The 27,451-nt window shown below is 48.2% G+C and overlaps 1 protein-coding gene across 2 annotated transcripts in view; it reads left to right on the top strand.

The window, feature by feature from the left end:
• The first annotated feature begins 20,990 nt into the window (after positions 1-20,990).
• LOC115470593 (E3 ubiquitin-protein ligase TRIM39-like) overlaps positions 20,991-27,451 on the top strand; it is a 48,116-nt gene continuing 41,655 nt past the window's right edge. Inside the window, exons 1-2 of one of the 2 annotated variants that reach the window (XM_030203878.1) lie at positions 20,991-21,676; positions 26,221-26,316. In XM_030203878.1, the coding sequence (XP_030059738.1) occupies positions 21,263-21,676; positions 26,221-26,316 (510 nt within the window). In that variant the 5' untranslated portion in view covers positions 20,991-21,262. The remainder of the gene's footprint in view (positions 21,677-26,220; positions 26,317-27,451) is intronic. The other variant, XM_030203877.1, reaches the window with a different exon arrangement.

The following is a 27,451-nucleotide window of genomic DNA, read 5'->3' on the forward strand; positions in this document are numbered from 1 at the left end:
GGGAGTGTTGGATATTCTCCGGGAACAGTGGGTACCGCCAGAACGGGAGGATAAGACGGTAGTAGAATATCTTCATGATTTGAAAGGGCGGTTATGGAGGTTAGGCACTTATTCCCGGGGTAATCTAGAGAAAGCCCAAAGTTATCAGAAGACGCATTATGATCGGGGAGCGCAGGTCAGAGTATTTCAGGAAGGGGATAAGGTGGTGGTTAGGGTCCCGGATAATCCACATACATTTTTAAGTAAATGGAAGGGACCCTGTACGGTGAGGAAACGGTTGGGCCCTGTCACTTATGAGGTATTGAATGAGCGAGGGAAGCCTCAGACCTATCATGCGAACTTACTCCAGCCTTGGCAGGAAAGGAAAGCCTATTGGGCAAAAGGGGAGGAGGAATTTGAGGAGGACTTAGGACCTCAGATATCGGAGATCTTTATTCTTAGAGAAGTGACAGTGGGAGACAGCTTAGAGGGTCCGCAGAAGGAACAGATGCAAGCTCTGTTGCTGGAGTTTCAGGATGTTCTCACAGCGTGTCCAGGGGAGACACACTTAATCGTACATGAAATTGAGATGGAGAAAGGGAGGGTGGTTCATCAGCGGCCTTATAGGTTATTCCCAGGTAAAAAGCAGGAGGTAGTTAAACAAGTGAAGGAAATGCTGGACTTTGGGGTGATCGAGGAATCCATTAGTCCGTGGGCGAGTCCTGTGGTGTTAGTGCCTAAGAGGGATGGATCCTGGCGTTTTTGTATTGATTTTCGGCAAGTTAATGCGCTGTCTGGGCCAGATGCTTATCCTATGCCTCGTATTGAGGATTTGATAGATAGGCTGGGTTCGGCACAGTTCTTGTCTACTCTTGACTTAACAAAGGGGTACTGGCAAATTCCCTTATCGAGGAAGGCTCGGCCTAAGACAGCTTTTTGCACCCCGCTTGGGTTGTTTCAATTCAAGTGAATGCCATTTGGCTTAAATTCAGCTGCGGCTTCTTGCCAACGTCTTCTGGACAGAGTATTGAGATCACACCAGGAATATGCTGCTGCATATTTGGATGATGTAATCATTCATAGTCCGGATTGGGAGACTCATGTAGTCTAGGTTAGGGGGGTATTGCAATCTTTTCGGGAAGCAGGTCTCACCCTTAACCCTCAAAAATGCCATTTTGTACAGTGAGAGGTAAAATACTTGGCCTATCGGGTAGGAAATGGACAGGTTAAGCCATTGTGTGATAAGGTGAAAAGTATTCAGGAGTTTCCCCTTCCTACAAATAAGAAAGCGCTAAGAAGTTTTTTGGGATTGATAGGTTATTACAGAAGATTTATACCTCACTTCGCATCTCGAGCTGCCCCCTTGACAGATATGTTGAAGGGTAATAGACCGAATCAGCTCCGGTGGCAGGAGGACTCGGAAAGGGTATTTGCTGGGATGCGGTCAGCATTATGCCACGAGCCTCTACTTAAAGCAGTGGACTTTGAGAAACCTTTTGTATTGCATACTGATGCATCTGGGGTAGGATTAGGTGCGGTGTTATCACAAGTGCATGAGGGAGAGGAGCACCCGATTATGTACTTGAGCAGGAAGCTTCTCCCTCATAAAACTAGGTATGCCACGATTGAAAGGGAATGCCTGGCAGTTAAGTGGGCGATACAAGCCTGTGAGTTAGTATCTTGAGGGGCGTCCCTTTAAGCTGGTCACGGATCATGCCCCCTTAAAGTGGCTGGGTCAGATGAAGAACCATAATGCTAGATTGATGAGGTAGTATTTGGCGTTGCAACCCTTTCAGTTTCAGGTGGAACATCAAGCAGGGAAATTAATGCAGCATGTTGATGTTCTGTCTAGGATTGCTAGTCCGGTAGTGAGGGAAGGAAAAAACAAACGGACTAGCAATCGTTTGACTGGGGGGGGGGGGGGGGGGGGGTATGTGAAAAGCAAAGAAACTACAAGCCCCAGAAGGCAGTGCAGCACCAGAGAGATTCAGAACCAAGGAACTACAAAGCCCAGAAGGCAGGGCAACGTCAGAGAAGCCAGGAGCTAAGAAACTACAAGGTGCAGAAGGCAGTGCAGCAACAGCAGAGGGATCAGGTGAAGGGAGAAGATTCTATGCAAGAGAGGGAGGAGCCGGGGTGTGATTGGGAGATGGAATCAGATGGGGGAAGGGAAGAGCCCCTAGACCGAGAGGAAGGGGAGGAGAGAATGGAACTGGAGGAGGTGGAAGGAGGGGAGAATGAGGAGGAAATGGAAGTGCTGGTGGAGGGCTCTTAAAACTGTCGACTCGGGAGTGAAGGGCGTGCTTGGTGAAGAAAGGAAGAGACTGAGAAAGAGTGGTGCAGATCTGGCGACTGAGCCTGACAATATATTTCTCAGAACCTTTGATCTTTTATCTTAGTATTTCTCTTATATCCTTATTCTAAAAGTGGAGAAAAGAGTTAAACTGTTTCCTTTCAGATGTGATATATTTCTCACCTGATAGCCCAGCCTCTGTGTTTTGGAAAACATGTAAGAACATAGTTTCTCTTGTGTTTCAAGGAAATGCATAATAAAGAAAGCTACAAAAGGGCTCCAGTTGCCTGGCCCCAGTAGTCTGTTTCTCAGAGAAGTTCAATTGCCTCTCCTTTGTGAGATACAGTATTGATCTTTTGTTTTAGACAGAAAGATGTCTTCTGCAAGTGTTATGTGTTATGTCCTCTTATAGTTACAACAAAAAGAGTAATTCTCTCCTGGATTGAAGTAGCCTTACTTCAAAGGGCATGGGAAAGAATTCTGTCTCCTGAGCTCCCTGAGGCCTGACCATATTCAAAGGGAGAGATCGTGGGCAATCAGGTTCAATTACCTGACTTGGCAAGAGGAGGGGTAGAGAGTAATTGCTATTCCAGCAAGCTTTTCCTATGATTAGAAAGAGAGAAACCTCCATTTCTCTCTGTCCAGAAATATGAGGAATTAATTCTGTATATTAAATAATTGGAGGCCTTCCGCCTCCTACAACAACCCCTATATAAGCACTCTCATTAAAGAACAGTTAAGGTAGTAAAAACTTCAAACAAGGTAACAAACAATCAAGCAGACTGATATAAATTTGCATAATTGCTAAGAGTAATAAAAGTGTAGAGTGAGGGTATAGATAAGAAGCTGGGAGTGAGCAAGGGTAATAAGGTTTGAAGCATTAAGGTGATTGAGGTGATTGGCAGTAATTGTCTGGTATAGACCAAGTTTTCTGAAAAGACAATATAGTACCATTTTTTAAAGCTGCTGTTTCTTCATAGTGACGAAAATAACATAGTAGGTTCCACCATTCATGGAAAGAGACATTCTTGTTGTTCTTCCAATTTGAGATAATTAGGTGAAGAGCAAGGGACAGCATCAAGTTGAAGACTTTTGCATGCTTAGGTGGAATAGAGAGACCAGGTGTGGAGGATCTCAAAATCAAAATCTTTAAGGATAAAAGTTGTGTGTGAAAGTGAATATTTCCTGGAGTAGATTCCAAATTGAGTTCCAGTAGGAGAGTAAGTTCTGACAGTGGAATAGCATATGTGCAAGTGAGCCCACAGGTGACTGACAGGACCAACATACTAAGGCATGCCGAAAAATGGCCTAGCTACTGTAGGCATGTGTTTTGGATGCACGCAGGTGCATTTTTCAGTGCACCTGCAAAAAAGGCCTTTTTTTTTGCCGAAAATGAACATGCGGCAAAATTAAAATTGGAACGCATCCATTTTGGGCCTGAGACCTTACCGCTACCCGTTAACTTAGCAGTACACTGCCGATTACTGCCCGGTTAGAGCTGCACGATAGAAAATAAAAAATATTTTCCGCTGCGCATATTGGACGCACCTAAAAAATGGAATTACCACCCATGGCACGCAATAGTCGGGTGGTAATTCCAAATTGACACGCACTGGATGCGCGTAGGTGCCTACGCACCTTTATAAAAGGGCCCTTAAGTTATTTGTAATTTTAGCTAGCTTAACTGGTGTCAGATTTATGGATTATTAAATAGGATGATTGTAGAAGTGCAGCTGAAAGAGATGAATGCATACCTTTGGTCCAAAAAATGTCCCATTCTTTCCTGGAAAGTGTAAAATCCAAGTCGTTCTCCTAGTCTGCCATTAGAGTGCATCAGAGGTTTGACTTAAGTTTCTGTAGGAATGTGTAAATTTTAGATGCAGATTTAGGAGCCACAAGTGATTGACATAAGGTTGAAAAACTTGAAGTGAGGTTCACACAAGACTCAGATGTTGGATATAGTTGAGTAATGAGTAGAGTGATTTGATCCCAAAAGACTTTGTGGTTAGCAGGGATATTATTTGGTGGGTAACCTTGGTGCCATTCTAATGCTGACAAATTGTGAATGGTAACCAATTGCCTTTTATTACAGAGGGATATGTCAAATGATGACAGGCTGTCAATGGTAAAAATTGCATTTTATTTCAGATCCGTCATCTATGTCTGGGATTGAGGGATACCCCAAATGCTGACAGACTGTCAGTAGTAACCAATTGTATTTTATTTCAGATCCGTCATCTATGTCTGGGATTGAGGGATACCCCAAATGCTGACAGACTGTCACTAGTAACCAATTGTATTTTATTTCAGATCCATCATTGATGTCTGAGGTTGAGGGATATGCTGTAGACATGGAACGACTCCCATAACCACTGCAGCATGACAAAAACAAAATCCTGTACCAGCTGCACCATGCATGCCATGGTGACCCATACCCTCGGCCCTGTCTCCATTCCCCATGCCTGCTGAGGCACAGCTGCTCCCAGGAGCAGCAAAGGCAAAAGGGGAGGACAAGGTACCTCCGTGTGGGGATATCTGCATCATTCTGGAGGACATCCACAAGGAAATAACTGAAATGAGGGGGCTACTGTCTCTTTCACTGGCCAGCCTAATCGCAACTGTGGAACACCATGCTGCGAACTTACAGGAGCATATTTGCAGCGGGCAGTGTCCTCCATTGTTGCCCACACTTCTTGTAAACACACCACTACCATTTATATCACCACCAAACACCAGGCCTGCACCCTGGGCCTGGCCAGCTGACACCACCCAGCGAGAATAGTAGCCCAGGCTGTCTTATGAACACACCCAGCGCTGCATGTTTGTTATGGCAATACAATTCTTATACAGTTTTCACACACAAGTTTAATTGTATTTGTTATGCACATCAATAAATGTGTAATTTTTTTTCTTGCAGAGTAAACTGATTGTGTAATGGTTTTCACGTGCAAGTTCAATTGTTATATTAGCTATGCACATCAATAAATGTGTGTTGTGCAGTGGCTAGTTCCCACCCACAATACAATTCTGTAAACAACACAAAACGTCTTTGGCAAGAAAGGGATGTTTCTGCGAAAAGGAGGAAAAGCCTCAGAGCTTGGTCTGGAACTCGAATGCGCTCACAAACCTTCATGAGCTGCATCATCATCGGAATAAAAACTCTTGGCAACAACATCCCGAATTATATCTTTACGTGTTTTCTATCGCTGCGACACACTGTCACAGCTATTGTTACAGATTCCATTTATGACGGGAAAGGGATGTTTGTATACAAGGGAGGAAAAGCATCAAAGCCCAGAGCATAGCTCAAATGCTCTTACAGACCTCCACGAGTGACATCAAAAGCATAAAATCCTCCTCTTGGCACCAGCTTCCTGAACAATATTGTAAGTGTGCCAATGCGACAGGAAACATGCAATATCCAATAACACGTGCTGCTGGTGTTAAAAAAATTTTGAAAAAAGATTGGCTCCAACAGTTATGCTGTTGGGTGAAAATATAAATTAATTTATATTTTCACCCAAATATAAATGCCTCTGAAAGCACTTTACAAAGAAGTGCCGAACCAAAGAGAAAGGACTGCGCAATTGTGTCATGCTGGCACCAGGAAACTGCAAAATAAAACAAACAGAATCGGTCAATAACAATGCAAGAGACCCTGGGGGAGGGTTGGGTGGTGAGTGATGGAGTGTGGGCACTGGAGACCGCTCTCCTTGGTCATTTGGTGCAGAAGTCGGGCTGGTTCCATCTAATGAGTGCAAGGTGCTTCTGGCTTCGTTGAGGCCTGCATATGGGGAACAAGAAATCATATTAGAGCAAAGTATGAGTGTTTGGGGAGTGGCTAACATAGGAGAAAGGGTTGCCCGCTACTTACCATGGCTGCTGGGTGTCCGCGGATGCATATAGCCAGTGCCTGTGAAGGGAAGAGCGTTAGAAACAGTAGCGGAAAATCAACAAGGGAAGGGAATGGGAAATGGGAGGCAAAAGTTACCTTGCACCACTGGGGCCTGATGTGGTACTCCGGCAACAGTATGACTCGACTGAGGAACACTGTTTCAGGCTTCCTGTAGACATGCATAGAAGAAACAACACAACAAATTAGAGGCTGCCATGTGTGTCAAAGGGGTGGTGCAAATAGTAGGAAAACATTGCCCACAACTTACCATGGCCAGTGTTGGACTGCAGAGGCATGTGGCCATTACCTGTGTGGGATGGGCATGAAAGAGCATTAGAGGCTGTAGCGGCACATCAAGATAGGATGGGAAAGGGTAATTGGAGCCAACTGTTACCTTGCTTCGTTGTGGTTCGGGACGGAACACCAGGCACAGGGTAGTTTGAAACAGGGACAGTGTTCCATGCTCCCTGGGGACCTGCATGGAAAAGAGCAGACACACACACGTCGGGCAGAGGGGTGGGGAACATAAGATAAATTGAGAGACAGCTTACCAGGCGCACTGGGTGGCTGCATGGACTGGTGGCTGGTGCCTGCGAGGGGGGGGGGAGGAGAAGAGCATTTCATGCGGTCGCACACAGATGGGATGGGAAGGGGAAATGGGAGATAAAACTTACTGTGTGTTGATGGTGTCCACGCTGCAGGGTAAGGGGAATAGCTGGCATTGTTCCTCGTTTCATGGAGACCTGCATATACAGAACCAAGGCCCAGATGCATCAACCATATGTAAAAAAATCTAAAATGTTAAAGTCCTTAACGAATTTGAAAAAATGAAGCATGCACCAAAAAAACAAGTCGCACATGTTCGGTGCGGTATTGAAAACTACAATGTATCAAAGATTTGTAATCCCCGTCGGTAATCGGCCCCTAAAGCATGCGCAGAGCAGCCAAGCGTTATGCTGGCTGCTGTGCGCATGCCACAAACGTCCAAAACAGCAACAAGAAAAAAACACAAACACGTGGCTCCCCGCTTTCCCCTGCATCATCAAAACATACATCAAAAAAGGATCTGGAGGGGGCAAAGGCGCTCGTCAGAAGCGTCCAGTATGGACGGCCTTACCCCCCCCCCCCCCCCCCCACCGAGGTCGCCGCTGCTCCCCGCTTCCGTTCGTATAAAATAAAAAATTAAAACAAAACTAAAAAGTTTAGCAGCCCCGGTCCCTCTCCCTTCCTGTCTCTCTCTGTACTCCTTCTCCCATAGCTCCGCCTCCCGGCATCCTCCGCCCCCGTGCCCGGCCCCCCTGAGCTCGTCGCCGCCGCTCCCCTGTAACTTACGTCAGAGGAGGGCGGGCCAAGGAAGAACAGAGAGACATTGGAGGAGGCAGCAGTGATCGCCGATCAGCTGTTCCATCCCATGCAGCGCCTTCACACAGAGGTGAGAGGCGCTGCGCGGGCCGGTAAAGCGGAGGGGGGGGGGGGGGGGTCCGGTAGAGGGGGGAGCGGCGGCGATGAGCTCAGGGGGGCGGGGCACGGAGGCGGAGGATGCCGTGAGGCGGAGCTATGGGAGAAGGAGTACAGAGAGAGACAGGAAGGGAGGGGGACCGGGGCTGCTAAACTTTTTAGTTTAGTTTTAATTTTTTATTTTATACGAGCGGAAGCGGGGAGCAGCGGCGACCTCGGGGGGGCTGGGGGGGTGGCGGGGGCAAGGCCGTCCATACAGGACACTCCTGACGAGCGCCCTTGCCCCCTCCCAGTCCTTTTTTGATTTTGTTTTCATTTCATTTGTATTGTATGCAGATGGAAGCGGGGAGCCACGTTTGTGTTCTTTATTTTGTTTTTCAACATGCCAGCTTGGAATTTTAAGGTGCAGGGGGAAGCGGGGAGATGACAGCTCAGGCCTTTACGACTGCTCTGACCATACGTTTAATATGTCGCAGTAAATGATTCGGTGTGATCGTCGGTATTGTTAGTGCATCCCGAATCGCCCACATTACAATGGTAGTTACTCTTTTGTATTCCGTTTTCGTTAGCTGCTTGCTTCGTCGGAAAAAGGCCTTTAATGCATGCAACGGTTAGGCATTTCCTTCATTAAAGGGTTGTTAGAGGGTCGTTAAGGTTTATTGCATCTGGCCCCAAGACAGCAGATTGTGGACACACTTGTCTTTTTGCCCACTGCCATGGAAACTATGGGCCGCTACCTACCATGACTGCTGGTGGTCCACTGTGACTGACTGCCAGGGATCCACTGCGACTGGCTGCCGGGGGTCCATTGCGACTGGTTGAGGGTGTTAGGATCACTGGGTCCTCTGCTCGCACCTCTTCCCCTCCTCCACTTGGTCCAGAAACAGGGGGCACCTGCTCTGGACACAGCACTGGCATGAAAAGTGAGCAATGATATATGATATTTAAGTATACACTTTCAGGATATGTTAATGCAGTGCCCCCAGCATCTCTCCATATATATGCAAATGCTAATATGGAGGAAGGAAGGAACGAAGAAAGAGTCAGCTCTTTCTCCCTTCCTTCCTTTCTTCTTTCCTCCTTATCCAGAACTCCCTCTTCCTCTCCAGTAGTATTTCCCCACCCCCTTTCCCATACCATGCCAGTGTAGACCTTAGAAATGCATAAGCTCTATATGTAGATACTTCAAGAGGTAGTGTGTCATGATTTAGGCTCTACACCCTTTCTGATGTTTTGGTGCCACCTCAGTAAGGCCAACACACAATCTCTCCACTGCAAAACGCTATACACAAACTTGTGCAAAAACACACTCATAACCTTACCAAACCATAACAGCACTAATTCCAAGGACAGGACGAGCTACAACCTTATGCGTGGAAAGGCAGCACTGCAATTACATCGGGCTCTAAAACACCAGTTCACTACCTAGTGAAAAAACAAAACAAAAAGGGCTGCAAATACTACACGCTAGCAGAATACTGCACCTTGATTACACATGAAAAACACATGACACAACAGATATGACACAAGGAACTAGAAATAAAAAAAATATGAAGGCAAAATACTGAACTGGAAAGTTAGCTCAAGAAGTCAGACTCAGCATGCAGCAATACTAGAAAAATTGAAACTTACATGCAAAATATCACAGATGCACATTTCCAACAGCTGACATATTCCAATTAAATTCTGATTAAAATACTTTTTTCTACCTTTGTTGTCTGATCATTTAGTTTTTCTATTTGCGTTGGTCCCTGTGTCTTCTGTTTTATGCAGAGTCCTCTTTCCATTTGATATTTTTTCTCTCATCATGTCCACCATCCTTCCTGTGTCCTTATGCGTCCTGTCTACCATCTGTAGCCCTGTCCCTATCCTTCCTCCAATTTCAGCATCTGCCCTCAGTGTTCTGATCCAGCCCTTAAATTCAGCAATTTGCCCTCCATCCGTATCCAGCATTTCTCCTCACTCCCCTACCCTCCATCCATGTCCAGCATTTCTCCTCTCCCTTCCTCTTCATCCGTGTGCATCTCCTTCCTTTGTCTTTCCTTCTCTTCATCCTTGTCCAACACTTCTCTCTTCCCTGCCCTCTACTCCATTCATGTCCAGCATTTCTCCTCTCTTTCCTCCCCTCCATCCATGTGCATCTCCTTCCTGACTTCTCTCCCCTCCATCCATCCATGTCCACCAACTCTCCATTCTCCCCTGCCCTCTCCTTTATCCACCCATATCCAGCAAATTTCCTCTCTCCCCTGTCCTCTCCATTCATCCATCCATGTCCAGCAATACTCCTCTCTCTCCTGCCCTCCTCTCCATCCATCTGTCCAGCAACTCCATTCTCCCCTGCCCTCTCCTCCATCCATCCATAGCCAGCAATTCTCCTCTCTCCCCTGCCCTCCCCTCCACCCATCCATGTCCAGCAATTCTCCTTTCCCCTGCCCTCCCCTCCATCCATCCAGCAACTCCATTCTCCCTTGCCCTCTCCTCCATCCATCCATATCCAGCAAATTAGCTTTCTCCCTTGCCCCCTCCATCCATCCATGTCCAGAAATTCTCTCCCCTGCCCTCCCTTCTCCATCCATCCATATCCAGCAATTTTGCTCTCTCCCCTGCCCCTTCAATTCATCCATCCATGTCCAGCAATTCTCCTCTCTCCCATGCCCTCCCCTCCATCCAGCAACTCCATTCTCCCCTGCCCTCTTCTCCATCCATCCATATCCAGCAAATTTGCTTTCTCCCTTGCCCCCTCCATCCATCCATGTCCAGTAATTCTCCTATCCCCTGCCCTCCCCTCTCCTCCATCCATCCACATCCAGCAAATTTGCTCTCTCCCCTGCCCCCTCCATTCATCCATCCATGTACAGCAACTCTCCATTCTCCCCTGCCCTCTCCTCCACCCACCCATAGCCAGCAAATTTCCTTTCTCCCCTGCCCCCTCCATTCATCCATGTCCAGCAATTCTCCTCTCCCCTGCCCTCCCCTCTCCTCTATCCATCCACATCCAGCAAATTTGCTCTCTCCCCTGCCCCTCCATTCATCCATCCATGTCCAGCAATTCTCCTCTCCCCTCCATCCATCCATCCATGTCCAGCAACTCTCCATTCTCCCCTGCCCTCTCCTCCACCCACCCATAGCCAGCAAATTTCCTTTCTCCCCTGCCCCCTCCATTCATCCATGTCCAGCAATTCTCCTCTCCCCTGCCCTCCCCTCTCCTCCATCCATCCACATCCAGCAAATTTGCTCTCTCCCCTGCCCCCTCCATCCATCCATGTCCAGCAATTCTCCTCTCCTCTCCCCTGCCCTCCCCTCCATCCATCCATGTCCAGCAACTCTCCATTCTCCCCTGCCCTCTCCTCCCTCCATCCATCCATATCCAGTAAATTTGCTCTCTCCCCTGCCCCTTCCATCCATCCATGTCCAGCAATTCTCTTCTTTCCCCTGCTCTGCCCTCCCCTCCATCCATGTCCAGCAACTCACCGTTCTCCCCTGCCCTCTCCTCCATCCACCCATATCCAGCAAATTTCCTCTCTCCCTTGCCCCCATGCATCCATCCATGTCCAGTAATTCTCCCCTCCATCTATCCATGTCTAGCAACTCTCCATTCTCCCCTGCCCTCCCCTCCATCCATCCATCCATGTCCAGCAACTCTCCATTCTCCCCTGCCCTCTCCTCCATCCACCCATATCCAGCAAATTTCCTCTCTCCCCTGCCCCCTCCATTCATCCATGTTCAGCAATTCTCCTCTCTCCCCTGCCCCCCCCATCCATCCATGTCTAGCAACTCTCCATTCTCCCCTGCCTTCTCCTCCATCCACTCATATCCAGCAAATTTGCTCTCTCCCCTGCCCCCTCCATCCATCCATGTCCAGCAATTTTCCTCTCTCCCCTGCCCTCCCCTCCATCCATGTACAGCAATTCTCTCTCCCCTGCCCTCCCCTCCTCTCCATGTCCAGCAATCTCTTCTCTCCTCTCCTCTTCATGTCCAGTGATCTCTCCCCCTGTTCTCCCCTCCTTTCCATGTCCAGCGATCTCTCTCCCCCTCCCCTCCCCTCCATGTCCAACGATTCTCCCTGCCCTCCCTCAGCTCCCCGACAGCCCTCCTCTCCGTTCTTTCCTGCCCCCACTGCGTGTTTAAACCTTTTATTTTTTCAGTTGCAGGGATGGCAGTGAAGAAGACAGCACAGTGGGCTCGCCTTTCCCTTCCCTCACTCAGTGTCCCGCCCTCATTGAAACAGGAAATATATCATCGCAGGAAGGCGGGACACTGAGTGAGGGAAGGGAAAGGCGAGGCCGCTGTGCTGTCTTCTTCACTGCCATCGCTGCGACTGAAAATAAAAGGTTTAAACGCGCGGGGGGGGGGGGGGGGGGGAGGAACTGAGAGGAGAACTGTTGGTCGGGGAGCTGAGGGCGGGAAAGAGGGACCCTCCAATAGCTACATACAGCATTGTGCCAGCCCTGTGTTGGGGGGGGGGGGGCAATGTCCCCTCACCCCCCAAAAAAAAACTACACCCATGATGCCCAGTGCTCCCCTCCCCCACACCCCATGTTAACTCTGGGCCCTCCCAAAATGTGAAGTCTGGCTACACCTCTGCTACAAGCAAAGCAGTGTCAGTTAGACTGTGGCTGCGTGAGTGCTCAGTGCAGCTCAGCTCTAGGGAGCAGGGTACAGGGGCAGGCAGAAGGGGGGCTGAAGGAGCAAGGGGGCAGGGGGCTGTTGGACTGTGGAGGGAGGGGGCCATGTTCTGAGCTTTAAAAAATGCTTGCTGTGGCAGGGGGAGCTGTTAAAAAAATCTGCGCTGCCCTATCCACGTTCTTTATTGTTGGTAGCATTTTTATTTGATCTCACTTATATTTTCTGTTGGCACAGGCTGCTTGATATGTGAATATTCCATAACTGTTTCATTATTGCTGCCAAGTATTACATATTAAGGGCATTTGCTTTGAACTATTTTAATTCATTTATCCAGTTCTTACATGCACATGTTTTTGCTTTTTAAATTCAAAGGTAAATCCTAAGGGTGGCTGCACAGTTAGGTATAAACTGTGTTTCTGATTTTACTGTTTTATTTCATTTAGCCAATCCTTACATGCACATTGTTTTGCTTTTTAAACCCAAAAGTGAATCCTAAGGGTGGTTGCACAATTAGGTGTAAACTGTATTTCTGACTTTACTTGTTTTGGACTGCTAAGTGCTTACACAAATTAATTTTAAAGTCTACTTTTTATGAAAAAGAAACATGAAAGGATATATTAAATATATATTTATATCCTTAATCTATATTAAGGATATAAATGATATTACCGAGGAGTCACATGATGCTGTAGAGAGGTAGAGACATATCCTCTAGCTCTCTTAGGCCCCACTACCTCAGGATATATCTTTAATACCCCAACGAGCGGATAATATAGTTTGGAGCGAGGAAAAACGTTCCCTAAGAAGAGTACAGCAGATAGACGATCTTTTTGAGCTGCCTGGAACATCGATGGCGAGCAGGGGGCAAAGAAAAGATAAGGAGCAGGCCCGAGGAGCGGAAAGCGCGTCGGAGTCAAAGCAAGCGCCGGAGGCCCCCATGTTCACGAAGGAGTAGCTCGCGCAACTGACATCGGCGGTAGCACAAGCCTGGGAGCCGAGATGGGAACGACTCATCGGGCAAATTACAAGTATGGAGACCATGCTGGGAGAAACTGCTCAGAGAACAAGTGAATTAGAGCGCAGGGTCTCGGAACTAGAAGACGCTGGCGCTCCGGTCAAGCAGCGATTAGACCGTGCGCTTGAAAAAATTGAAGCAATGGCGTCTGCCCTTGATGAGCTCGAAAATCGCCCGAGAAGAGCAAATTTGCGGATAATAGGGATCCCGGAGTCGGTGGAAGACAACATGCTGAACGTCCAAATTGAAAAATGGCTGAAGGAAGAGTTTGCGCTTTCAGACCATGCGGGACCGCTATGTTTAGAGCGGGTGCACTGCATGGGCAGGAGGCAAGAAGGAAGGAAGGTTCCGAGAGTGATTATCCTGAAGGTGCACAATTATATCCATAAAGTGGAGATTTTGCAGGGATATCGCTTGAAGAGAGACACAATTCAGTTCAATGGCCATGCAGTCCGAATATTTCAGGATTATTCAGCACAGTTACAAGAAAAAAGGAAGAAGTTCACCCCCTTGTGCAAGAGACTGCATGAAGCTAACACCCAGTTTATGTTGATTTACCCTGCCATTTTGAAGATCAAACATGAGGGTCGCTGGCGGCCTTATGAAGAGGTGGCAGCAGCCTCTGCATTCATAAAGGACATTGAGAACAAGAAGAATATCGGAAGTGCTGAGAGTACAGATAAGTGATATCTCAGTGTGTAGACTGGACAGAAATGGTCTTTGGACTGAGAATGAGTGTAACATTAAAATGGGTACATATTGACGGTGGGTGGGAAGACCGAGGTAGGGGTTGGTAATTTGTCTAAGTTTCAGAGGGTGAGGGGCCGTTAGCATTAAAGTGACCTCAGACCCGTGGGTAATGGGTCCAGAAGTACAGGTATGGGAGGGTGGAGGGGGGGCTGGGGAGATGGAGGGGGGACGAGGGGGGGAGGGGAGTAAAGGTTTTATAAGAGATGGCAGGGAGAGGAGGTACAAGAAAGTAGGCGGCGTGAACGAGTGGCATTGTGGGCAGAGGCCTAAGCAATTGGGAAAGCAGGCCAGAAGTTGGGCACGGAACGGGGATACAGAATAGTAACATCAACAATGGGCCATAATTATGATCCTGATTAAACCGAAGGGAGGTGCGACTCGGGTGGTCTCCTGGAATGTTTGTGGGATCACGTCCCCAATAAAAAGAACAAAGATCTTAGATGCCCTGAAGCGGCAGGGGGCTCAAATAGCTTGCGTACAGAAAACGCGGCTCTCGCAAGAAGAGCATGAGAAATTAAAAAGACATTGGGTGGGGGAGGTGAACTGTTCCCCAGCATGTGGCAGAAAAGGAGGGGTGGCCATCCTAATTCACAAGGCACTAGCGTGCCAAATCACACCTCTATTTAAGGATAATGAAGGAAGGTATGTGGGGGTCAAAATAAATTTACAGGGCCAGGAGAGACTACTGGTGGCAGTTTATGCACCGACGGGGGTGAGCACAAATTTCTATTCGCAGCTACTAGTACAATGCCAAAAATATGAAAGTCTGCCCCTAATAATGGTGGGAGATATGAACCAAGCAGTGGCGTAGCCAGACAACCAATTTTGGGTGGGCCTGAGCACAAAGTGGGTGGGCACAAAATTATCTCTCTCCCCCCACACTTCCCAACTCAAAATATAAATACTTTAGCTGATGGGGATCCCCAATCTCTGTCAGCTGGGGACCTCCACTAGAGATGGTTGGGGCTCCTCTCCGCCAAGCCCGGCAGGCAGCAGCAACTCCTCGAGCCACTGATGCCAGCACCCCATACACGCTTAGTTGTCAGTGGCTCCAGGATGCTGCCCCCATCTGCCGGGCTTGGTGGGGGGCAGCTCTGGCCAGCTTCGGAGGGGATCCCCAGCTGGTAGGGCTTGGGGATCCCCACTAGCTACAGCAAGGGTCAGGGCTGCTGTTAACCATGCTGGTGACCAGGGCAGAAAAGAAGCCCCTCCCCCAATTCCCTCTCCTCTCCAATCTCTTCATCTGCTGTTACAGTCACACTGACAGACCCTCACAAATTACAGAACAAGGAATCACAAATTAGAAATAAAAATATATAGACAAAATTGAACTGGGAACCTCAGCATGCACTGCAACACTGGAGAAACAAAAGCACATTTCCTTTTCTACTTAACACAATAAAAAGGCATCCACTATGCACATTTCCCAAAGCTAACATATTCCAATTAAAACATTAAAAATAAAATGATTTTTCTACCTTTATTGTCTGGACATTTTATTTTCCATCATGTTGTTTCCAATTTCTCTTTCCTGTCTGTCTTCTGCTAATTCTTCAAGCGGCTGTCCATTTGTCTTTTTTCTCCTGTCATTTCATTTCCTTACTACACCTGCCTCTGAAATATTGATCTTTCCATTTTAGCTCTTTCCTTTCTCTCTTTTTTCTTTTCTGCCTCTGTACACTGAAATTTCATCCTCTTTCTAAATCTTTTCCTTCTTTTTACTTTTCAGATATCTATCACATTTCCATTTCCTTTCACCCACTAGCTCTCCCATTCCCCATCTCTCTCTTTCCCAACCTATCATTCCTTTCCATCTTCAATCTATGCACCATTACCATATTTCTACCCCTGTAATCACTGTTCTCTCATTTATTTTCTTGCCATCTCCACTCCCTGGGCCTCTCCCCCATACTTTCCACCATTCCCAGTCTCCCTCCCTCCACCCTTCCTGCCCAGCATCTGTTCCCTCTTTCTCCCATCCTCACAGCCTGATATCTCCCTATCCATTTCACCTCCCACCACCAGCATCTTCCTGTCCCATCTCTCTCCTCTCCCATTGTTCAGCATTTTCCCCTCTCTTTTCCCTACCATCCATTGTCCATCTTCTCTCCCTGGAGCCATCATACCTCTCTCCCCTCCCCCGGTTGTGCATCTCTCCTTTCCTCTCCTCTCCCTGCCTTGAGCCCCTGGTCTAACATTTCACTCTCCCACCCACCCCATAGCATCTCTCCAAATGCCATGTTCCAACATTTCCCCTTTCAGCTTTCCCTCCTTTTCTTCCACTTCCATGTCCAACACTTTTTTTTTCCTCTCTGGTCCTTTACCACTCCTATGCAGCCTTTCCCTCCCTCTCCCCATCCCATCCCATCCATATCCAACAATTCTCCCTCTCTTTCCCCTTGCAGCATCTCTCCATCCCTCCCCCCACATCAAGCAATTATTCCTCCACCCCACCTAGCACTACCCTGTCTCACTCCCTCATCCCAACAGTGCTCCTGTCTCTCCCTCTCTCCTTGACCCCCTCAAGCCACCTGCCAGCATGCTGTAGGTTTTTTTTCTCTCCCTTCCCCTCCCCCCAGCCACACGCTGACATGCTGCATTTTCCCTGCTCCCCACCCCCTCGCTAGCCACCCGCTGACATGCTGCACATTTTTCCCCTCTCCCTCCCCCCCCCAGCCACCCGCAGAGCGCTGACATGCTGCACATTTTTCCCTGCTCTCTCCCCCCTCCTCCACCAGCCACCCGCTGCAGTTTGCTCTCTCCCTCCTCCCAGTCACCCAACGGCGTGCTGCAGGCCTTCTTTCCCCTCCATCCCCTTCCACCTCCTTCGGGCGGCGCTGCAGTCTAGCTCTGCACGTCTGCAGCTCCGCTACGTGACTGCTTCGTTCCTTCTTCGGCCGGCTTCACATTTTCTGGCGTGCTGTGGGGCCAACACAGAGGAAGCATTCCTAGCAGCGCTGCGTGCGGACGGCCCTGGCGCAGCGCGGCTCTGCTGGTGATAACAGCCTGACAGGGGAGGGAGCAGGGAGGGAACAAATCCTGCGGCGTTCGGTCGGGTGGCTGGGAGGAGGGAAAACTGAAGTGAGCGGCAGCTGAGCAGCAAGGAAAAAGTCGCGGTTTGGACTTTTTTGAGGTGCATCGTTGCTGGGCGGGCCTGAGCCCAAAGTGGGTGGGCCCAGGCCCATCCAGGCCCACCCGTGGCTACGCCCCTGGAACCAAGTATTTGACTGGGAAATGGATCGATCGGGGACCAGGAATAAGGGAAGGACAGTCAGGCATACGTTGCTGGAGTCTTTCAGTAAGTCAGCAGGATTAGTAGATCCGTGGCGGCTGTTGCACTTAGATGAGCAAGATTATACTCACACATCTAGGGTCCATAAGACCCAATCCAGAATAGATTACATACTATTATCCCAGGAGATTTTTTACCAGGTGCAGGCAGTGAGCATAGGGCCAGAGGAATTGTCCAACCACGCCATGATCTGGATAGATTTAGAAGCGCAGCCGTATTATAGAGCAGAAGTGCATTGGAGGTTCCCAGCTTATTTGTTTCATTCCTCTGAATTCCAACAATATGTAATGTCTAAATGGGAAGAATATAGCACCTTTAATGCTCAACACGCAGATGATTCGGTGCTCTTCTGGGCGGCAGCAAAAGCAGTAATGAGAGGGCACATAATTGCATATGTCAGCCAGCGTAATCGTCGTATTGCGCAAGGGATCATAACGAGGGAAAGGCAATTCAGAGAGGTAAAGAAGCAGTATGTAAAAACTCCCACAACAGGGAATTATGAATCACTGAAGGCGGCTAAGGTAGCGCTAAATGAACTAGTGCATGAGAGAATGACACACTCACTTATCTATAGGAAGTATAAGCTGTATAAACATGGAGATAAAGTAGGAAGCTATTTAGCACGGATGGTGAAGGGAGCTCGTACACCCCATTTTGTAGCAGCAATTCGAAATTGGGAAGGAAAGGTTGAGAAGCAAGCAGATGCTATAGCTGACACATTTTGGAGGCACTTTGCAGATCTATACAAGGGGGAGGCAGTGGATGTAGGAGCAATACGAGCTTATCTGCAGCAGTCAGGAATGCCTCTATTCACAGCTGAGGCGGTGGAGGGGCTTAGTGCACCTCTCGCAGCTAAAGAAATACAAAGGGCCATTAAATCACTTAAACTTTATTCGGCGCCGGGGCCCGATGGCTACTCAGGAGAGTTTTATAAAATGATGGGAGCGCAGTTGGTAGGGCCATTATGGAACTTCTATAATGCAGTGATTGAACAAGGGGCTCTGCCCCCTCGGGAAAATATAGCATTAGTGAGTTTACTACCAAAAGGGGGATGGGATTTACTAGACCCTGGTTCTTAAAGGCCCATCTCGTTAATAAATGTTGATCTGAAGATCCTGGTGCGGGCGCTTGCAGATCGGTTGGCCCCTCTGTTGCCTCAGATAGTGCATGAGAGCCAGGTGGGCTTCGTTAGAGGACGACAGTCTGTACTAAATGTCCGAAAGCTGTTAGCAGCTGCAATCTATTGTAAACGGGACCGCTGCGCCAGTAGGGGGAGGAAGGAAGTCTCCTCCCCAGGATTAATCCAAGCCCCACAAATTGCCACCAGCAGATACTTTCAAATATTCTTTTCTTTTTATTTTTGTTTCCAAGTTACAAACAAAAGCTTCAGTCCAGCCCTGGGGTTAGGGCTGCCCCAGGCAGGGTAGTACTGCCCCTCACCCCGCAATCCAAAGTCTCTGACCGTTCTTGAGGGCTGCAATAGTCCCCTTTGGAAATACTTCCTTTTCACAGTACGTATCACAAGCAGTGCTGGCCCCAAAGTACGTATCACAAGCTGTGCTGGCCCAAAGCAAAATTGTTCCCTCCTGTCCAACCAGGGTTTCCAGCTCCCACAGTTCTTACACAACAAACAGGAGCAGCTGAGGAACCAGGCTTATAACTCTTCCAATCCTCTGCCCTTCCCCCCCAGCAAACAGTTCAAATCAAAACAGGCTTCTTCCTTACAACAGGTTTTAAATCAAAACTTTTAAACACACAGCTTTCCCCCTTTAGGTGCTACCTTCCTCAGGGCTCTCCAGCTCCCATTCCATCCTCCTTCTGCTTCTTGCTCAGCAGTCTTAACCCCCTCCTCCACCTGCTTCTCACCCCACCCTTCCCTCTACAGTGGGAGGCATCATGTATTGATTACGGAGCTAGGGAACTGGGCTTCTTCCTTCTCCCTCCCTCTTGTGGTCAGAGTTGGTATATACCCATCTTGTCTATCCCTGGGGCTCCCTTTTCTGGGACGGGCAATGCATTCTGGGAGACGTAGTTCAGGATTTTGTTGTTTCATTTTGTACCTCTGGGCTGTAGACTTGTCACACACCCCCTCCCTCAAGAAATTGCGAGTCCCTTTGGGACCCTCCCAGGGATTCGCAATTCGAGACCGAACCCCTGGAAACCCCAGGATCCTCCGTCCTTTCTTTTTACGCCTTCCTAGGCCGCGGCGTCTAATTTCTTCGCCCATTTTCATGACCCATGGGTACACCCCCTTTTCCCCTTTGAGTTTCTGGTGTACTTTCCTAAGGCCTGATGTCCTTAGCACATCAGGGGAACTTCTAGTCGCTCTCTTCCCCTTTCTACCACCCGGGGCAGCACTTTCTTGCCTACTAGGCCCCAATGGGTATTTGTGGGGTGTGTGTAGGGTCCTCAGTCTCCTTTTCCCTAAGACTCTTAAGGGCCTCCTATCCCTCTCCTTTGGTCCCGGAAAACCCCTTTTGGAACCTGTTTCCCCCCAACCTCTGGGTGACCTAGCATCCCCCTGGCCCCCTTCCTGAGCCGGTGTCCCCCCTCCAGGAACTCTTCTCTTACCCCACTCTTCAGCGCAGTAGGTGGGACCTAGGATCCCCCTTTTCTTCTGGGGTCCGGGTTTTCCCCTCCCTTGGGCAGCCTTTTCCCTTTTCTGCTTGCCCTTCTGGGGTGTCTCACATCTTTTAACCCTTACACCACCTCTCCCTGTGGTTTTAATAGGGCCCTTCTGATTCTCCCTATCCTGATCCTTACTCAGGGATAGGAGTTTACTTACTTTGACCCCTCCTGGGTCCTTCTTTCCCTCTCAAACATACACACTAAGAGGAAAACCTTGCTAGTGCCCGTTTCCTTAAAAACCGAAACGGGCCTTTTTTACTAGTTATTAATATGATCACAAAGATTATGATTATTATATTTATGATTATTATGATTATGCTGCTGGTTATGCTGATGATTATGATAATTACAATATCAATATTCATATTGGCCTTATTAATATTCATATTGACTTTATTAATATTCCTATCAACCTTATTAATATTGGGCTACTTTTGGCCACAAATTGGGCTGGAAACCTTTTTGCCATCTGGCACTAACCAGTTAAGTGCCACTGGAAATTAGCAGTTAGCCCTGAGCAGGCGATTTAACTGGCCAGGAGCTGTTTCTGACCAGTTAATTTACTTTGAATATCGACTCTTCACAAAATACAGAAGATCACAAGAAGTACAACAAAGAAAAGAATATCAGTCAAAGCTGAAAAAGACAAAGGGAGAAATCAGAATTGCAAAAAGCATACACAGAAGAAAAATGGTTAAAAATGTAAAGCAATAGGGAGGCTAGAGGTGGAATGGCAAGACTCAAAGATTGTTAAGGATCTGATGACCCACCAGAACCCCGCTGCTACATTTTATACTGTAATCCTTTTTCACTCTCTGAGGTGACTTTAATGTTTTATTGACCTCCTCCCTAACTGGTGCCTCTGCTGTTTATATAACTAACACCAGGGGGCAGAGATTACCTGAGTCCCAAGGTACTACTACTATAAATCATTTCTATAGCGCTACCAGTCATATGCAGCGCTTCACAATTGAACATGAACATGTAACTGCTCTGACTTGCCCTTCCTATGCCTCCACTTTTACAAAGGTTCTGTAGCCTTGCTGAGGTCTTTGCTTGCCAGAGCTGATCTATGTCCCTGCCCCAAACTCCAGATTACACACAGGAAGCTGCATGGGGAAGAGATCACTGCTGCCCTCCCTGCAGACAGCTCCCAGATCACTGTCACAGGGAACATGGGAAGAAAGGGAGGGACTGGGAGGGCAGACAGCAGCAGGAATCTTCAGATTGCTTCTTAAACAAACATAACATCCTTATTTTCTCAGACTTTGACCATTACGACATGAAACAGAAAGTAAATTCTTGCTCTTACTTCCTGTACGAAGCATGGCTGCTGCAAACCCTGCTGAGAGTCTTCGAGAAGAAATTTCTTGTCCTATCTGTCTGGATCATTTTACAGATCCGGTGATCTTAGACTGTGGACACAACTTCTGTCGCTCCTGCATCAATCGGAGCTGGGAGTGGAGTGACACAAACTTCCCCTGTCCTCAGTGTAGGAAAAGGTCTCGGAAAAGGAATCTCAGACCAAACAGGCAGCTGGCAAATATGACAGAAACAGTGAAAAATCTCAGTCGGTGCTCATTCAGACCAAAAGAGGAGAATCTGTGTGAGAAGCATGAAGAGAAACTGAAGTTGTTCTGCAGAGAGGATCAGAAAGCAATCTGTGTGGTGTGTGACAGATCCCAGGGGCACAGATCTCACACTGTGATCCCAATAGAGGAGGCTGTGCAGGAATACAAGGTGTGTGTCAGTATCTCTGTTATCACAGTGTGTCCCAGGCTCACAGATCTCACACCGTTGTCCTCATAGAGGAGGCTGCACAGGAATACAAGGTGTGTGTAAGTCAGGACAGAATTAAATCTTCAGTGGACTCTAGACAACTGGGTACGCTGGGCACCTATGCCCCACCCCCTGCCCCCACACCACCGGTCCAACATCACTCCTTCCCCTCCCCCCTTCAGTACAGTATCCGTCTTGGAGTAAGGTTCACTAGCTTTGTTTTTTGCTAGCTAGCTGTCTTGAGTCAGTGAGGAAGAGAGGCACAGAAAATGTTACAGCACAACTCCTGCCCCAGTGACCATAGATGAGGAAATATTAGCCAGTCTAGAGGAACAACTACCTACCTTATTCCCTATACAACAGCTCCAGTGGTTGCCACCTTGTGTAGGATAAGTTATGTAAGCACTTTATGATGTCATAGTAAATCCAACAGCCCAATAAAGCAATGTGATCTCATCAACATGCGCATGTTGGAAAGGTCACAATGCCTTATTGGGCTACCGACATATCTACAATGTGACATCATTAATTGTGCCTAACTTACCATACTCAAGGTGGGAATTGCTGAAGCTGTTGTATCGGAGACTAAAGAAAGTAGTTGTTTCAGAAGCCAAGGGTGGCCCATCCCAAAGAGTAAGATTTACCACCAAAATGAGTGCTAAAGTCTCCAATGACCTGTTCCTGGCCAGATCCAAAGCTCTCTATTCTATTCTCATCCTTCTCAATCTATCTGCTGCTTTTGACACTGTTGATCACAGCCTACTCCTTGATATGCTGTCCTCACTTGGATTTCAGGGCTCTGTTCTTTCCTGGTTTTCTTCTTATCTCTCCCATCGTACTTTTAGTGTATACTCTGGTGGATCCTCCTCCACTTTTATCCCACTGTCAGTTGGTGTACCTCAGGGATCTGTCCTGGCACCTCTTTTCTCCATCTATACTTCTTTCCTTGGTACTCTGAACTCTTCCCATGGTTTTCAGTATAATCTTTACGCTGATGACTCCCAGATCTACCTCTCCACACCAGAAATCTCAGCAGGAATCCAGGCCAAAGTATCAGCGTGCCTATCTGGCATTGCTGCCTGGATGTCTCACCGCCATCTGAAACTAAACATGACCAAGACTGAGCTTCTTATCTTTTCCCGTAAACCAACCTCTCCTCCTCCCCCATTCTCCATTTCTGTGGATAACACTCTCATCCTTCCTGTCTCATCAGCTCGTAACCTTGGGGTCATCTTCGACTCCTCTCTCTCCTTCTCTGTACATATTCAGCAGACTGCTAAAACCTGTCGTTTCTTTCTCTATAATATCACCAAAATTCACCCTTTCCTTTCTGAGCACACTACCAGAACGCTTATCCACACTCTTATCACCTCTCGCTTAGACTATTGCAACTTGCTTCTCACAGGTCTCCTACTTAGCCATCTCTCTCCTCTTCAATCTGTTCAAAATTCTGCTGCATGACTTATATTCCACCAGTGTCGCTATGCTCATATTAGCCCTCTTCTGAAGTCACTTCACTGGCTCCCTGTTTCCGCATACAGTTCAAATTCCTCTTATTGACTTATAGTGCATTCACTCTGCAGCTCCTCAGTACCTCTCCGTTCTCATCTCTCCCTACACTCATCCCCGGGAACTCCGTTCACTGCGTAAATCTCTCTGCACCCTTCTCCTCCACTGCTAACTCCAGACTCCGTTCCTTTTATCTTGCTGAATCATATGCCTGGAATAGTCTTCCTGAGCCGGTATGTCAAGCTCCATCTCTGGCCGTCTTCAAATCTAAGCTAAAAGCCCACCTTTTTGATGCTGCTTTCAACGCCTAACCCTTATTCACTTGTTCAGAACCCTTATTGTATCATCCCCACCTTAGTAATTCCCTTATCTCTTATTTGTCCTGTTTGTCTGTCCTAATTAGATTGTAAGCTCTGTTGAGCAGGGACTGTCTCTTCATGTTCAAGTGTACAGCGCTGCGTACGTCTAGCAGCGCTATAGAAATGATAAGTAGTAGTAGAGATTGAAGGCCAGTGAGTGAGGTTTTCTCATGGGGCCCAACCATCACCAGGGGCGTAGCCAGACTTCGACGGGAGGGGAGCCAGAGCCCAAGGTGGGGGGGGGGTACATTTTGGCCAGCCTCCCTGCTGCCACCTTCACCCCCCCCCCCCCGCTGCCACTACCGCTTCCCCGCTGCTGCCTTCCTTCCTGCCGCCACTTCCGCCCCCCCACCACCACCACTGCGAAGGTACCTTGGATGCTAGGGGTTCTGTTTTCAGTCGCTGTGCATTCTGGTTTTAATGAAAGTAGGCTAATGGAAAAGGTACTTACCTTAATGGATTACTGTGTAGGAAGTTTTACAATTTTTGGCTAAGTTTTGAGACGTTTGAGACTTTGATATTTTCTTTTGAACTGAGTCTAACAGCTGGCGGTGGAAGACAGGACCATAAGGTCGAGTGCTGTCTTTCCCAGGGAGTTGTGGCTGTTCAATTGAGTTCCTGCTACCCATTAAAAAGGGCTCAGTATCAAGAATAAGCAGCAGCTGATATTCAGATAAATACCCAATCCATGAATTTTCCACCACACTGTTTTCTTACAGACCTCCCTGTCACTATCTAGATGGTGCCAGGGTGGAGCCTGAGTGTTCTTCCTAAATCTATGTGTAAATGGCAATATTCAGCTGCTATCTGGATAGCTAAGCAAAAAGACTATCTCAACTCAAACCACATAACTGTCTGAATATCGTCACTATCCACAGAGCTAACAGCAGTCACAGCTGAGTATGTATATACAAACGCAAGAGAGGAAACTCAACTAGCTCTGAACAGATTTTGGTTTGCGAATATGTATATATAGCACTATCACTTCTGTGGATAGGTGCACTAAATTTATGTAATAGATTTAAATGCAAATCCAAAAAAAACAGAGGAGCCTCCACGAAGAATCAAAACGAAACAACAAAAGTTATCTCCTTATTGGTTTGTCCATTCGTCAGCCTCTACTTTTATAGATTTAAATTCTTCAGCTGGACTTTAAAAGAAAAAAATACACTGACCATAGTATTGAATATTGATCTGGTACTTTCTGAGTCTCTCAAAATGAAGTTGAGTTAGCACAAGTTTGAAACTTGTCAGCAATAGGGCCAATCATTAAGGCTTCAGCCCTGGCTTCTGTCCATTCATGCTTATTTCATATCCTATATAATAATTTGCACCTCCAATGTAATGACGTCAGAGGGCGGAACAGTGAGAGGGAAGGGAAGCCAGCGTCAGCCAGCCAGAGAACGTTCAGGTACAAATCGAGGGGAGGAGAGAATCGCCCCCTCCCTCCCCCCCAGGCCCCCCCTCTCCTCAGAGTTCCATGCCCCCCCTCCCGCCCTCTCCCCCAAGTTCCAGGCCCCCCTCCCTCCCTCTCCGAGTGCTAGCCCAACCTGCGCTGCCCGCCCTCTTCTCCCAGTCGTCCGCCTGCCCGTCACCTTCCTGCGTGCCGCCCAGAATTTAAAAGTTCTTACCTCAGGGTCCGGCGGCAGCAGTGAAAGGCGAGCAGGCTCGGCGCTTCAGCCTGCCTTCCCTTCTCTCTTAGCTCGGCCTCTGGTCCCACTCTCATTTTCTGTTTCCACTGCCACCGGACCCCGAGGTATGATGATGACTTTTAAATTCTGGGCGGCAAGCAGGAAGGTGACGGGCAGGCAGAGGACTGGGAGAAGAAGCCGGGAAGCGCAGGTCGGGCTGCCACTCGGAGGAGAGAGAGAGAGGGAGGGAGGCCTGGAACTCGGAGGAGAGGGAGGGGGGAGAGAGGGAAGGGGCCTGGAACTCATAGGAGAGGGGGGCCTGGAACTCGGAGGAGAGGGGGGGAGGGAGGGAGGCCTGGAACTTGGAGGAGAGGGAGGGAGAAGGGCCTGGAATGGAGGAGAGGGAGGGGGGACTTGGATCTCCTCGGAGGGGGGGACTTGGATCTCAGAGGAGAGGGAGGGGGCCAGGCTGGAACTTGGGGGCCTGGAACTCGGAGGGAAAGGGAAGGAGGGGGGGCCAGGCTGGAACTCAGAGGGAGGGGAGGGGGCCTGGAACTCGGACCGAGGGGGAGGAGGAGGGGGGAATGCACCACCTGTAAAAAAAATTTCAGCACCCCCATTTTGAAAAGTTGGCTCCTATGGCCCCGTATAAGATGCTTGGGGAGGCTAAGCCTCCCCAGCCCAACCGTGACCTTCCCCTGGCTGCTGCCCCCCCCCCCAAACGCAGGGCTGTCTGGCGCAGCAGCGCTGTACCCAGGCAGCTCTCGGACGGTCCGCCCGCTCCTTCCCGCCCTCTACACCCTTCCCAATTATTACTTATCATGACAGAACATTTCTCCTAACGATTCCCTTAAAAACTTAATCGCCATTACATGATAACCTCGCTAGCGCCCGTTTCATTTGTGTGAGAAACGGGCCTTTTTTACTAGTACATTCATAGTTCTGTCATAAAACTGTGGTTATAAAAATAACAATCACATTCTAAAAAGATGTTTCATGTTTACAGGAAAAAATTAAAATGCACCTGGAGCCTCTGAGAAAGGATCTGGAAGATCTCCTGATGTTTAGATCTCATGAAGAGAAGAAAGCTGAAGTGCTGAGGGTGGGTGTCTTTGTCTCCTGAGACAGTTTCTGCAGGGACTTATGACTTCGTTCCTCTCTGTGTATCAACCCTGTGAATCACATCTTTAAGAGAATAATAGAATTCAATCTGCCTCCTTTATTTATTTGTTCCGTATTAGCTGTGAACAGACAGAATTCGACTCCATCCATACACTTCTACTCACTCAAGGGTAGGCCTGCCCTGATCAATTTTAAGGAACTGATTGCAGGATACAGAATGCAATCTTAAATAAACTCCCATGAAGTGGAAGATAATTTTCATTTAATGTAATCATGTATTTGTATCATCTGATTGGCTTCTTAAAACTCCATGATATAATATTGGATTTAAAGATGCTCTGGTTGACACAAAGCTTGGCAGGGCTGTGGTAACCAGAGCCGGTGTTATCATTAGGAGAACAAACTAGTCACCAAGAATGCCAGAGCAGAGCTGCACACTGAAGAAACATGGCTGGCAGAGATCTCCAGGTCTCACCAGCTGAAGATTGCGTAGAGCCAACGGAGTCAGATACTGGAAGGGGAAAGAGGAGAAAGAGAAGATAGATGAATGGATACTGGGGAAGAGAGGGAATGGAGAGAGGAGGGGGCAGATTCTGGAGAAGAGAGAAATGCAAGTTTGCTTGTGGTAAGAGTAAGAATAGGAAAGGAGGGACATCTGTCCTTTGCTCACTTAGAAAAGATATGTGTACAACAGTAGTACTGGGTAGGAGACAATGAGGATGGGGAGACGGAGAGGGAGATGTGGGGCAGAGGATGGAGGAGAGAATGAAAGAGAGTATGCTGCTGGACAAGGGGTGTGTATCAGAGGCATAGCCACAGGTGCTGGATAATGGGAGAGAGAATTGTTGGGCATGGGGGTGGAGGGGAGGGAGGGTGAGATCATGTTGCTGCACGGAGGAGGGCAGAGAGGTGAGAGAGGGAAAATGTTAGTCATGGAATAGGGGGAGAGAGATAAAAGGAAGGGAGAGATGTTGGACCCGGGACACGAGGGAGAGAGAGAGAGAGAAATGCACAGGAGGAGGGAGGGGAGAAAGAGGGAGATGATTGATCCAGGGGCAGAAGGGAATGAGGGAGAGATTCTGGACAATAGTGTGGGAGTGAGGGAAGATAGAAAG

The sequence above is a fragment of the Microcaecilia unicolor genome, chromosome 5 (assembly GCF_901765095.1).
Source record: "Microcaecilia unicolor chromosome 5, aMicUni1.1, whole genome shotgun sequence".
Taxonomy (NCBI): Eukaryota; Metazoa; Chordata; class Amphibia; order Gymnophiona; family Siphonopidae; genus Microcaecilia; species Microcaecilia unicolor.